General features: G+C 45.0%; 1 protein-coding gene across 4 annotated transcripts in view; it reads left to right on the plus strand.

Annotated features, from left to right (window-relative positions):
• SLAMF6 (SLAM family member 6) overlaps window positions 1–14,401 on the plus strand; it is a 31,144-nt gene extending 16,743 nt beyond the window's left edge. The window contains exons 2-8 of one of the 4 annotated variants that reach the window (XM_047704838.1): window positions 4,536–4,868; window positions 8,778–9,038; window positions 9,473–9,601; window positions 9,843–9,881; window positions 10,953–11,032; window positions 12,640–12,714; window positions 13,088–14,401. In XM_047704838.1, the coding sequence (XP_047560794.1) occupies window positions 4,536–4,868; window positions 8,778–9,038; window positions 9,473–9,601; window positions 9,843–9,881; window positions 10,953–11,032; window positions 12,640–12,714; window positions 13,088–13,135 (965 nt within the window). In that variant the 3' untranslated portion in view covers window positions 13,136–14,401. The remainder of the gene's footprint in view (window positions 1–4,535; window positions 4,869–8,777; window positions 9,039–9,472; window positions 9,602–9,842; window positions 9,882–10,952; window positions 11,033–12,639; window positions 12,715–13,087) is intronic. The other 3 variants (XM_047704839.1, XM_047704840.1, XM_047704841.1) reach the window with 3 other exon arrangements.
• Window positions 14,402–14,435: the final 34 nt, after the last annotated feature.

Raw genomic sequence — 14,435 nt, forward strand, 5'->3', positions numbered from 1 at the left:
TCTGTACCCACAACATGCCAAACATTGTTCCAGAGTGATCACAATGAAAACACACAAAAATCTTTTCTCTCATGAGTTTACATTCTAGTGGAAGGGAGAGAGAATTTTTTAAAAAATGAAAATTATAAAGTATGCTAAATGGTAAGCGTTATGGAGAAAATAAATTCAAGGGCAGCTGAATGTATAAGGGTGGGAACGCAAGCTGGTACAGCTGCTCTGGAAAAACAGCATGGAGGTTCCTCGAAAACGTTAAAAATAGAGCTACCCTACAAACCAGCAATTCCACTACTGGGCATTTACCCCAAAGAATATAAACATAGTGATTCGAAAGGACACAGAACCCCAATGTTTATAGCAGCAATGTCCACAATAGCCGAAGTATAGAAAAAGCCCAGATGTCCTTTGACAGATGAGTAGATAAAGAAGATGTGATATATATACAGTGGAATATTACTCAGCCATCAGAACAATGACATTTTGCCATTTGCAGTGATATGGATAGAACTAGAAGGTATTATTCTAAGGGAAATAAGTCAGTTAGAGAAAGACAAATACCACATGATTTCACTCATATGTGGAATTTAAGAAACAAAGCAAATGAATATAGCAGGAAGAAAGGAGAAATAAAATCAGATGAAGACAGAGCAGGTGGCAAACCATTAGAGACTTAACTCTAAGAAACAAACTGAGGGTCACTGGAGGGGAGGTGGGTGGGGGGAATAGACGTTAAGAAGGGGGCACTTGATGTTATGAGCATTGGGTGTTATATGCAACCTATGAATCATAAATTCTACCCCTGAAACCAATGATACAGTGTATGGTAATGAAACTGAATTTAAATTTCAAGAAAGGGCAGCTGAATGCATAAGGGTGAAGGTTGGTGACGAGGGAAGGGAATGTGTGCATTAAATACCTTTTTGAGGTGAAAATGTGAACCCTGTGCACCCTTGGGGGAGCGCTTCCAGACAGGGGGAACTGCACATGTATGAGCCCTAGTCTATTCAAGGATAGCCAGGCCTGTAAAGTTGGAGCAAAGTAAACCAGTCTGGGGAGAGTGATAGGAAGTTAGTTTGGAGAGATAAAATGAGCAAATCATTTTGGTCCTTGTAGGCCATTGTAACTCTTTTGGTTTGATTTTGTTTTTGTTGTTGTTCTAACATTTTTAACTGAAATATAACACACAGTGACTCCTTCCATAGTTTGGCTATTGTGGACATTGCTGCTATAAACATTGGGGTGCAGCTGCCCCTTCTGATCACTATGTTTGTATCCTTTGGGTAAATATCTAGTGGTGTAATTGCTGGGTCGTAGGGTAGCTCTATTTTCAACTTTCTGAGGACCCTCCATACTGTTTTCCAGAGTGGCTGCACCAGCTTGTGTTCCCACCAACAATGTAGGAGGGTTCTCCTTTCTCCACATCCTTGCCAACTCCTGTCATTTCCTGACTGGTTAATTTTAGCCTTTTAGACTGGTGTGAGGTGGTATCTCACTGTAGTTTTGATTTGCATTTCCCTGATGGCAAGTCACGTTGAGTATTTTTTCATGTGTCTGTTGGCCATTTGGATGTCTTCTTTGGAGAAATGTCTATTCACATCTTATGCCCATTTCTTGACTGGATTATTTGGTTTTTTTGGGTGTTGAGTTTGCTAAGTTCTTTATAGATCTTGGATACTAGCCCTTTATCTGATAAGACACTTGCAAGTATCTTTTCTCATTCTGTGGGTTGCCTTTTAGTTTTATCAACTGTTTCCTTTGCTGTGCAACTATCTTGATGAACCCCCAGTAGTTCATTTTTGCTTTCATTTCCCTTGCCTTTGGAGACGTATCTAGTAAGAAGTTGCTGCAGCTGAGGTCAAAGAGGTTGCTGCCTATGTTCTCCTCTACGATGTTGATGGATTCTTGTCTCACATTTAGGTCTTTTGTTCATTTCGAGTTTATTTTTGTGTGTGGTGTGAGAAAATGGTCCAATTTCATTCTCTTACAAGATACCCATCAACAGATGAGTGGATAAATATGTGAGATATAGATATATATGTATATCTCACAATGGAATATTACTCAGCCTTCAAAAACAATGAATTCTTGCCATTTGCAATGACGTGGATAGAACTAGAGGATATTATGTTAAGGGAAATAAGTCAATCAGAGAAAAACAATTATATGATTTCACGCATATGTGGAATTTAAGAAAGCAGAGAGACATAGGGGAAGGGAACGAAAAATAAAATAAGACAAAATCAGAGAGGGAGACAAACCATAAGAAACTCTTAACTCTAGGAAACAAACTGAGGGTTGCTGAGGGGAGGTGGGGGGGTTGGGCTAACTGGGTGATGGGCATTAAGGAGGCCACTTGATGTAATGAGCATTGAGTGTTAAATGCAGCTGGTGAATCACTATACCTCTGAAACGAAGAAGACATTATATGTTAATTAATTGAATTTAGATTTTAAAAAATAAAAGAAACATAACACACTGTGAGAAAACTATACAAATCCTAAGTGTGAACTCAATTAATTGTCATAAAATGAATAAATCTGTGTATCAAGGCACAGATCAAGAAATAGAACATTAGCAGCAGCCCAGAATTCCCTGTTTATGCTCCCTCCTACCTGCTCTCTCCTTCCTCCTCAAAGGGGACCACTGTCCTGACTTCTAGCAGCAGATTTGTTTTGCCCATTTTTAAACTTTCAATAAATGGAATCGATAATAAAAATAAAAGCAAAATAAATCTTTGCTCGAGATTTTGCTTGTGATACTCACCCGTGTGGTTACTAGAGGGGAGAAGGGCTAAGACGACTGATACCAGCACATTGAGCTCCTGGCGGGAAAGGTGTGGTGAAGAGGGGGCCGTGTGTCTGCGCCCAGCTTCCACAGGACCATCCGGGAGGGAGAGAGGAAGCGAGAGCTCACCCAGAGGCTGAGTATCAGGATCGCAAGAGCTATCTCCTCCTTGCTCAGATCCTCTCCTGAGAAGGAAGAGATCTAGAGAGGGTCGGGTCATGGTTGCAGTTAATTCTTCACTGATTCACTCAAACATTTCCAGATCCTACTTCATGCCGGGCACCGTGCTGAGATACAAGGATAATTTAGGCACAGTCAGTTAGACAAATGAGTCAATTGGACTACAAAATGGTGTGGGGAGTAGTATTCACAAATCGTGCTAAGGAAGCATCTTTAAGAATCATTGTGACTGGGCGCCTGGGTGGCTCAGTGGGTTAAGCCGCTGCCTTCGGCTCAGGTCATGATCTCAGGGTCCTGGGATCGAGGCCCGCATTGGGCTCTCTGCTCAGCAGGGAGCCTGCTTCCCAATCTCTCTCTCTCTCTCTCTCTCTCTCTCTCTGCCTGCCTCTCTGCCTACTTGTGATCTCTGTCTGTCAAATAAATAAATAAATAAATAAATCTTTAAAAAAAAAAAAGAATCATTGTGACTATTTCACCTTTTTTGCTCAAACATTAATGGCTCTGAGATAAGCACATGAGAATATGGCCTTTATCTCTTCCTTTGAAATTTATTACTTTTTTTAGAAAATGGTTTATTTATTTATTTTAGCTATAGAGTGTGTGTGTGTGTGTGTGTGTGTGTGTGTGTGTGTATGAATGTGTGTGAGCAGTGGGAGATCCAGAAGCAGAGGGAGAGAATCTTCAAGCAGACTGCCCCGAGAGCACAGAGCCCGATGTGGGGTTCGATTCCCCCCACCCTAAGATCATGACCTGAGCCAAAATCAACAGTCAGATGCTTAACCAATTGAACCACCCAGGAGCTCCTTATATATATTACTTTGATCTTTATCAGTTTTATCTCCTCAATTACACTATAATCTTTTTGAGAATACAAAAGGTATCTTCTGGTATCATAAAAAGAGCACAAAGTCGGGCATCAGAATAGTTAGGTTTGAATCCTGACTCATATTCTTTATCTGGACAACTCACTGGGGAAATGAGTTAAAGTCTTCATGCCTCGGTTCCTTTATCTATAAATGGAGATAGTAATAGTTATCCTACCTGCCTCCCAGAATTGTAACAGCATCAAAGGAAATAATGAATAAGAAGAGCTGTAAATTCTCATGATCAGTCCTCTAAGCCCCACAAACACACTACGTTGAGCAGAGCAGGTAATCAGTAAGGGTTGAGCTTTCGTTAAACTTCATCAACAAAGACTGGTGGTTTCTAGAGCCCATGCCAGGGCATAGATGAAGTTCCGCGTCCCCATTCGCCTCATGCCCAGAGAACTGAGAAGCTGGAGTCAGATATCGTGGTCATGACCCAGGCGTGACCGGCTCGTGTGGGAGGGTGGACTGAGCCAGAACCATCTGGACCAACTGTCCATGATCCAGGAATGCCACACATTTTGTTGGGGGTGGAACCTCTGTTATTGTCCGTTTCAGCACTTCTCCTAACTCCTGTCTGTCTCCCTCCCATCTCTGGGCTTGGGTATCAGAAGGCTCTCACAGATGGGTAGAGTTAGGGGAAAGGGTGTGGGGAGCAGGGGTAGGCAGAGGGGGATGGTCATAGCCGTTTCCCTTCTTTGCTTACAGGGAACACAGCTTCGCAAGACAGCTCAAAGCCACTGACAGTGAATGGGGTCTTGGGGGAGGCGGTAACTCTTTCCCTGAAGCCTCCTGTGCCGACGGGTATTCAGTCCACCACCTGGCTTCACGATGGAAACTCCATCGCCTTCATATTGCCGAAAGCTGCCCCAGATTCGCACTTCTTCGTGACTGACCCAGAACGGAAAGATCGGCTGCAAGTGGCGGAGAACTACTCCCTACGACTCAGCAACCTGACCGCGGCAGATGCAGGACACTACTGCGCCCAGATGACCATTCAGACCTCTAGAGAGTTCTCCTGTTACACTCTGCAGGTCTTCAGTGAGTCAAAGCGTGGGGTTTAATTGTGTATGGACTGAAAGATACTACGGAGGTCAGATCCTATGTGACCGCAAGCGCGCACTGTAGCCTAGTGGTAAAGGGCATGGCTTTGTGGTCAGACTGAGGTCTGTCAGAAAAGCAAGTCCACCAGTTCGTGGCAGAGTGGAGAAAAGAACGTAAGTCTTGTAACTACTGGCTTCAAATGCCATCAGTCTCGCTCACACCCTAAAATAGTTCCTCTTGACCAACAAAGTCTCTGGAAGTAGCAGAAGTGAAGTCGCTATGACTCTCTTACTTTGTGCATTACCTGTATCTCTAGTATATTCTTCACAACAGCTCCATGAGGCAGGTGCCACCCTTACACCTGAGGCCTCGAGTCAGTGCCAGCAACCTGCCTGCAGTCATGGAGACAGTAAGTAGGAGAGTACCTGACATGATCCCTCCTTTTACACGAAGGCTGGTCTGACCCCGCGGAGTGATCAGTGTAGAGAATAGTGCCCTATAAAGATGAGTGGATAATAAGAAAGATATTTTCTATCAAGGTTATTGAACTTCTTTTTTTAAAGATTTTTATTTATTTATTTATTTGTCAGAGAGAGAAAGAGCACAAGTGGTGGGAGCAGCAGGCAGAGGGAGAAGCAGACTCTCCACTTAGCAAGGACCCCCATGTGGGACTTGATCCCAGGATGCTTTGATCATGATCTGAGCTGAAGGGAGATGCTTAACCAACTGAGCCACTCAGGCATCTCAAGGTTATTTAATTTCTAACCATATTTCCCCCAGATGGCTCATGTCCTCAACATAAAGTTATAAAAACTATGAGACAGCTTATGAATCAGATTGGGGTGGGGGAAAACCTCCTTTTGGCAATCAATGCTGTTCAGAGATGTCATGAATGGCTTTAAGATAGTAACTTGGTGGGGATGTTGTACAGGAGGTCCAAGCATTAAGTTGGCAACTTTAAAGGCCACCAAGATTCTATAATTCTTATCTCCTCCAGAATCCATGCTATCTAAAATTCACCCAGAGTCCTTTGTGTTAAGACATGGAATCCAAAAAAAGCACTTTAGTTAAAATAAAATGTCACCAAAAATAGGTTACAGGTGAGCCTTTAGAATTCCCCACATGGATTTACCATTTTAGATTGGTCAAAGTCGTGTCCCTAAAAGAATAGGACGCAGAACATGTAAATATGATGGGAAAGAGATTGTCTAGAAAGGTCTGCAACAGGAATTCCAACCAAAGGGGCAAAATCAGCCTGGGACAGTGTACTAGTTTTTTGAGGCTGCCAAAACAAAACACCACAAATATGGCGGCTTAAAACAATAGAAATTTTATTCTCTCACAATTCCAGAGGCCTTATGTGCAAAATCAAGGTGTGGGCAGGGCCACATTCCCTCTGGAGGCCCTAGAGGGCAATCCCTTCTTTGCTTCTTCCAGCTTCTGGGTGCTGTTGGTGTTCCTTGGTGTTTGTTGGTCTGTGACAGCATCACGTCAGTCTCTGCATCCTCCTTTCCCTGTGTGATCTCCTCTTCTGTCTCAAATATCTCTGTTTTCCACTTACAAGGACCCTTGCCATTGGATTTAGGGCCCATCCAGATAATCCAGAATCATCTCCTCATCTGCAAAGACCCTTTTCCAAATAAGATTTTGGGAATTAGGACAGGGGGATATCTTTGACCGAGGGATGGGGAAGGGAGGGTGTCATCATTCAACCCACTACAAGCAGAATCACTCAGGGTGACCAGGACCATCAAGGCAGAGCTAGGACCCTGGAGAGAAGAGAGACATCCAGTTAAAAATCTGAGAATAGACCCCATATTGGGCTCCATCATACTTGTTGAGACAATGTTCTTCTGCCATTCTTCAGAAGACCAAGCATGACTTCCTCTGCAATAACCATACTCCCCATGCTCAATGCCAATCCTTTCTCAGGGCCTCTTGGCATCAGGAGTGCCAGAGAACAAGGGTGATTTCTAAATGGGTGATCATAACAGGCCTCACTGAGTAAATAGCATTTGAGCCAAGACCTGTTGGAGGTGAAAAAGTGAGCCATGTAGATGTTTGAATGAAGAGCCATCTAGCATAGGCATTCCCTGTGCCCAGCATGCTCAAAGAACACTAAGGAGGTCCAACACCAAGGAGCAGAGCGAGGGGAGAGTAACAGGAAACAAGATCACTAAAGAAATAGGGGCCACGTCTGGGAAGGCTCTGAGAACCATCACGGGGACTTTGGCTTCTACTCTGTGAGGCTGAAGACCATCAGAGCATTTTGAAGAGCAGTAATGTGATTTGTCTTACTTGCTTAATGTATCCCTTTGACTGCTCCCTTAAGAATAGGCTCCAGTGGCCAATTACCAATTAGGCCACTGTGACAGCCAAGAAAGAGTTGCCAGTGCTTTGTGCCAGGGTGGTAGCAGTGGAGGTAAGGAGAAGGGGCTGGACTCTGGATATATTTAGCAGGTAAAGCCACGAGGATGTCCTGATATGGTATCAGAGGAAGGGGTGAATCAGCTCCGGGGCTTTTGGCAACTGGAAAGGCGATTACCAACAAGGGTGCTGAAGGCTACGGACTGAGCAGGCTTGGGAGAGAAAAACAGGATTGCTTTTGAACATGCTGGGTTTGAGACACACATTATATCCAAGTGGAAATGTCACATAGGCAATTTTACATTCATTAAGTGGAAAAAGGTAGCAAGATAGATTGAGGTCAGCCGCGGACACAAGTTGAGGGAAATGTGGCATTCATGCCAAGTATTTGCCATTGCTGTGCTAGGCACGGTCTCAATTAATCCTCATAATTCCCTAAGGAGTTGGTATTATTGCCCAGTTTTACAGATAAGGAAACTGAGGTTCGGAGAGATTAAAAATGTATCCGTGGTCATGTAACCAGTAAGCGACAAAGCCATGAGTCTAACCTAGGTCTTCCTAACTCCAAATCTGACACTTGCCATTACACAAAATCTCCTTCCTCTCGAAATATGTCCCACCTCCTTCTCCATTAACGAAGCTTGGAGCATCCTTCAATCTCTTCCTACCAGACCTGGTGGGGGCGGGGGGTCATTAAGTTCTCCTCTGGGTCACCATTACCCTCCGGCCAAGTCCATGTCAGTGGCCTTTTCTGTACGTTCCCATTTCCCCATTGATTCACAGCTGCTGACATCTTAATAGCCAATATTTTCTGGCCTCTGCTCTCAGAAATTTCCACAGCAGATGTTCTCTCACGTGTCTGAATGTACTTCTTGCTCCCTAGAGTTGCTCGCTCATTCAGTTTCACTCCTTTCCCTGGTTTCTCAATTCTCAACATTTCCCTTTGTGACTTGCTGGCGTTCCACACCAGAGCCTCTTTGCCATCGTGGGAGCCAGCACCCGATACAATGAGGTCCGGGATTCCTGCAGATTTGTGAGAAATACCGTTCCTCAAGGACGTTAAGCTTTTATTTCCCATCCCAACTAGGGAACGGAATTGTGATGGTTGAGGAAACAGGGTTCTTGAGTCTGGTCTCCTGGCTCCTGCCCTGGCTAAAGTAGAGTCGACCCTCAGGAGAATTCCCAAATGTCTTTACACGAGGCTAGTGCAAGGCTAGAAAGGACACCAGGAATAAACCGGGCCCAGAAAGTAAATCAAGCAGCCCAAATCATCTAACTAGTTGGTGGCTGCCCTGGTGTGTCTCTATCCACTTCTCCCTCTGGCTGCTCTGTCTCGTGCAGAAGCCCTTCATCATTTGGTCACCCCAGAGCTTGGTGTCATCAATTAAGCAATAGAAGCCGACTTACTTACAGAGTACACAGACCATAACATGGAGTGTCGGGTGGAATGCAGAATCATTCTGTGGTGGGAAGGATATTTTTCACAGAGGGCTGAACCAAGCCATTTGTTCTTAGTTCGGGTCTTCTCTCTCCCCGCAGGACGGCTGAGGAACGTACAAACTGCCAGTCACACTTGGCTGTCTGAGACTGGGACCTGTGAGATCCACCTGACCTGCTTTGTGGAGAACTCAAAGGACACCTTTGTAAGGTGGCAGGTTGTAGGAAACACATCTGTAAATGAAGCAAACCTCACTATCTCCTGGGACTCCAGGAATTCAGGTGAACAGGAGTTCACCTGCATAGCTGAGAATCCTGTCAGCAACATATCCCTCTCTGTCTCCACTCAGAGACTCTGCGAAGGTAACAGTCTGTCTCAGGTGCCTCTGGGAGCTTTGAGCAGCTGTGGGGTGTGGTGTGTCCCTCCTGCCCAAGGTGATTCCCCAAAACAGTGGCCCAGTGGGAGGCAGCCAAACACTGCTGGGAGAGGACAGACACTCCTGCCACTCTGTGCCTCTCACTACCTCCAGAGGCCTCTCCTTCCTCCCTCCCTCCCCCAACCCCACCTCCAGCTCACTCAGAGCCCAGGAGCAAAGTCCCTGGGGAGTCAGAATTGGTCTCCACTCTGGCTCTACCAGGCTCCTGTCCTGTCTGCCACAAGGACTCCCACTCTCAGAAAATCTACCCAGAGCCAGAGCCTAGCCAGCACCCAAAAGGGGGCCTAAAAGAGGCTCAGCAGAGGCTCTGAGGAAAACACTCCCTGTGTCTCAAATGCAACTTCCTTTTTCCTTTTTCAGCTGTTTTGAGTACCAAAAATCAGCCCGATATCAAGTGGATTATAACTGTGGTTGTGGTTATTTTGATGTGCACAGTCATCACTGTGGGGTTATTTGTTTGGAGGAAAAAAGATTGTTTGTGGAGGACAGGTAAAAGGAGGGAGGCTGGTCCACTGGGACACCCCTGGGATGTGACCAAACACCTGCTAAGTTCCCAAGGGGGGTGGGTCCTACCAGAAAATGCCCAACCAAGCTTCAAGGTCTAGCTGCACTTTCCCTGCAGCCCACCTCCCCCATATCCTCTAGAGAGACACCTGTGGGCATGGGGTAGGGTGTGGGAGCCTCTCTCACTACACTCACAAATTTCAATTTACCTGATTTTATTTTTCAGGCATCTTTCATTTCTCTACTCCACAAACCCAGAGTCCTGGTGAGCTTGCAGAATCTTAGCTCCCAATCATAGAACAGATGGGGAGAGCCTAATGGAGGAGGGAAAGGGCTAGTCAGAGGCCTGGATAATGAGAGAGGAGGGAGTTGGAATGTCATTATTGAGACGGACCAGATGGTGCAAAAGGATATGACCTGTAACTATGCGTGTCTCTCCCCTCTGGGACCTAAAGGACCCCTTACAAGCATGCAAACCAGTCACTCACTCAGTTTCTTGGAGTGGGATTAGGGTCATTCCCTGCCCTGCTGATGAAAAACCAGGTGCCAGTGAAATGTTCATGGCCTGTCCATTATCAACCAACAAGTCCAGAGCAGGGACAAGGTTAAAGCATCAAAGGTCCAAAGACTAACTGCTTGATCCATCACTCTTTCAACCAAGGTTTGAACACTGAGTAGATGCAGTCCGAAAAGAAAGTATGATATACAGGTTCTGGCTTCAGATTGGCTGTGAGTCTCATTTCCTGGCTGAGAGATATATGACACTGTGTGTAGAGGACAAACATGAGGTTCACAGTCAGAAGGCAGGCAGCACTTTCTGTTCCATCACTTCCTGTTTGACTTTGTACCAAGTTAATTGAACTTTCTGAGCCTCCAGTTTCTATAATATAATATAATATAAATAATATAATAAATACAGTCCTCTAGAGTATAATCCTCTAGAGTATAATCACTTACAATATAATCTGAGAAGTTTAACAATATTATATATGTGACCTAATCTGGCTCCATTGAAGGAGCCAAGGCGGTTCTCTAGCCCTTGTATAGGCAGTGCTATTTGGTCTAGGAGCTCCCTAGCCCAGTGCAAACCCAGAGGTAGACTCTGAAGCTTTAGGGTACCTCTAGAGCACATTCCTCTAAGAGATAAGGTCAGAAATAGAACACATGGCTTAGAAGGTTCTGGTTCAACCCAGAACTTCAAAGACTGTCAAAAATGAATGAACCCTAGGGAAGGGCATTGCCTTGAACAACTGCCTCTTTAGAGCCAAAAAGTGCCCTGGTGTAGGCAAAGGTCCCAGGAGAGTAGGACACTGACTGCACCTTCCTATGTTAACAGCAGAGACCATAAGGAACACAGATTATGTCTCCATCTCTCCAGGGAATACCGTGTACGCTCATGTCACACATCCAAACTGGGTGAGTCTTTTCAGCTTTATACTCCATCATTGCCATGATTTTTATAGCCTTTATTCACAAACTTGTCACCACAATCATCTGACTAATCCAATGACACACACCATGGAGGAGAGGATGTGGCAGGAGCACACCGTGGAGGAGAGGAGTGGCAGGAGCTATGGCATTGTATGTGGGACCTAGCTAGCCCCCAGGGCTCAAGCCCCATGGTGTGTTTGCTCATACCCTGCTTTACATGGTCCTCTAACTGCTGATGCATCAGTAAGTCTTGTCCCTTTTCAGCTTAATTACAAGCTACCTGAAGTGAAAATTACGTCTTCCTCTCTCTTCCCTGAGAACAATGCACAGTAAATACTTGCTGAATAGATCAGAGTTCACTTAAGTCTGAGAGTTTCCAGAGCAGACAATTCAGTCGCAGGGGATTTCTCACCCTGGATGCAGTGGAAATAGGGGAACTCAGAAGCAGTCTCTCAAGAGGGGAAGTGGGGCAAGGATTTGCAACAGTAGAAGACGGTAAAGTCATGAGCAGCCTTCAACCCTCTCCCCCCGCTGTAACATAACAGATGGCCTTGGTCAGCCACCAGGAACTCTGCTGCCACACATCAGCAATTTCCCACCGCCCCCCCACCCAAATGAAGCACCTGCAGGTGAACATTTTTGAATAATACCATACGTCTTCCGGAAAGTAAGCCAAGATACCTCAGCATTTGCCAACTCATGGGAGCAATGGTCCAGCTAGAAATCTTAGATTCCCCAAGTGAGTGTCAAATGTCACACAGCCCCTCACGGTTACTTGCAAGTTAGGCCCCCTGAAGACAGGTAACAAGAAGGGGTACTCTCGCTTATTCGAACGTTCCTTTCAAGGTCATCCTGAAGACAAGATGAATGGCCCTCAACAAACCAATATGTGAATCTCCAGGAAATTTTCTAACTTCTTCTTTAGCAATAATTATACTTTGAAGTGTCCCAGAGGTTTTAATAAATACTCTAAATATTCCTTAATTAGTTTCAAATGTTGAAACGTGTGAGCACAGACACTTCTGCTGTTACGGCTGTATTCGTATTCCAAGCAGAACCATTCTTCAGACTGGGGGTTCCTCCTACTTTTCCATTCCCCGGGCTTGAGGAGAGCCCAACGGCATGAGGACAAGGCAATTCGAGTCAAGGGACAGACTAGAGCAGGCAATACCTCCAGTTGTAACAAGCAAAGATCTAAGACAAAAGACCCAATACTTTTGTACCCTTCAGCTATAGAATCAGTTCTTAAAATGGAGGAAGGAGAACAGAGTCAAAGCCAGGAAAGAATCCTTCCTTTTCTTCACACCTCCTGCCAACAATGTCGCCCTTCTGTGCCTTTCTGGCTCTTGAGCCACTGGTTTGCTGGGCTGTTGTGCTTCTGTGTTGGCCTCAGGAAGTGTTAGTAAACTTCTCAGGTTGGAGAGCTCGTGGTGTTTGGTCTCCAGCTCCTCTGGCCACACAGTCTCTAGCCTTTTCCTCCTGAAGAACTTCGACATCATGGCTCTATATCACATTGTCTTCCTCCGGAATGTGTCTGTGCATGAATATCTCTTCATCCGTGTGAGACAAATGTGTGTGGTTATTTTTTGCAGCAAACAAATAGCCCAACACTTGTGAAAAGCAGTGATTTCTCCACCATTTACTCCACAGTTCATCAGTCCAAAGAGGTAAGCCCATGATTGCCCCCTGTTCTCACATCTTACCTCTCTCCCAGACTTGTAAGTTTACAGACAAAGTACAAGTAAAGGGGTCATTCTATAAATGCAAGAATACCAGCAGGGTATAGAAAGCCTCAGGACATCACCAAAACATATCCAAGACGTTATCTTGTATTTCAGGATCTCCACCCATAAGTAGGTTTTCAACGTACCTGAATTTAATGAGATTTTTTTTTAATTCAAATTTTAATTTAACTTTGCCTTATCTATCAATATCCTTATCCGCCAGTTAGTGTTCTCCAGACCTTCTCTACAGCCATGAGAGGTAGCCTGGGAGGCTCTGGTCTCTACTAACCTACTTCATTTTCCTTTTTTCCATTAGAGTAAACCTATTTCTTCCAGGACAACCGCCCTCAACAATGTCATTTAAGTTGCTGAGAGGTCTCAAAAGGAACTTAGCTTCTTCTCAAACTCAGAGTGACACAGCTTCTCCTGATCCCATCGGGGAGAACACAGCTTGGTTTCTGCCTGGCAACAGAATTCGAATATTTAGGATTATCCCTTCCAGTTCCTCGGACTAGAACCTGCTCAAGTACGTCAAACGTCTTAGGAATAACGTCATTTCCAGCGTATGATCCAAATAGCATGTTCTAATCTGCTCCAGGCCAAAACATGCTTCCGTGAACAAGCCTGGACGTTGACTTTCTCTTTGGCAGCGGACAGAGCTGTGTCTGACAGAGAGTTATAATTCAGAGGACAACCCCTCCTCCCCTTTTAGAAAGCTGGATTGTGATTCACTGGGAGGGAGTACAGTGGATTTGTTATGTATGTTGTCTCTGGAACTGGCTGGGCCTATTTCCAAATCCTCACATGTAATTTATAGACATACCTCCTGGGACATGTTCTGCAACTTCTTGAGCTCTGGTCTCCTAGACTGAAAAATGGGGATCAGCCTGTTACTCAAACCAGGAACCAGAGTTAGCCTTGACTTCAGCTGTTCCATCACCAGGCCCAAATATGTACTGTAGACTGACCCAGTTCTCTCCAAACCTTATCCACCACCCTGTATTAACCCATGATCATCTCCAACATGGAATGTGACAGCAAGCTCTGAACAAATTTCCCCAATTTTTGCTCTTATCTCCCTCTGATCCATTCTCTACAAGACAGCTGGAGAAATATTTTTAATATAAACCAGATCCTTCACTTGTCTGCTTAAAATTGGCCTTGCAAGGCTTCCCAGGTACTCAGAAAGAAACTGAGTCTCTGTAGCTCTGGATGGCTTGGCCCACCTGCAGCCTCAGCCATCACGCCTCCCTCCCTGCCCCTCTCTGATTTGGCTTCTCTGATTCTCTTTCAGCCCCTCCATCAGAGGAGAGAGTTTCCTCACATCTGCCTCAAGACCCTTTCTGCCTGCCTCCTTACTCTCCAGGTCTCAATGTATATACATGTTACCCTCCAAGAAAGACCTTCAGGCCACTGGACCTAACCCTAAACCCTGTTATGCTGCCACACCTTATGTGTCATTTATCATATGCCATTAAATATTTATTTTTATTTAATGACTATTTCTCCTACTCTACTGTACCCTCTCCAGGAAAGGGACCATGACGATTTTATCTCTGTATCCAGAGCCTCTGGCACATAGAAAATGTTCAACAGATGCTTTTTAATAAATAAATGAATGTGTGGTGGAGTTTTGTGAGAATTAAAGACGAGCTACCTGCAGC

This window comes from Lutra lutra, chromosome 15, assembly GCF_902655055.1.
Source record: "Lutra lutra chromosome 15, mLutLut1.2, whole genome shotgun sequence".
Classification (NCBI taxonomy): Eukaryota; Metazoa; Chordata; class Mammalia; order Carnivora; family Mustelidae; genus Lutra; species Lutra lutra.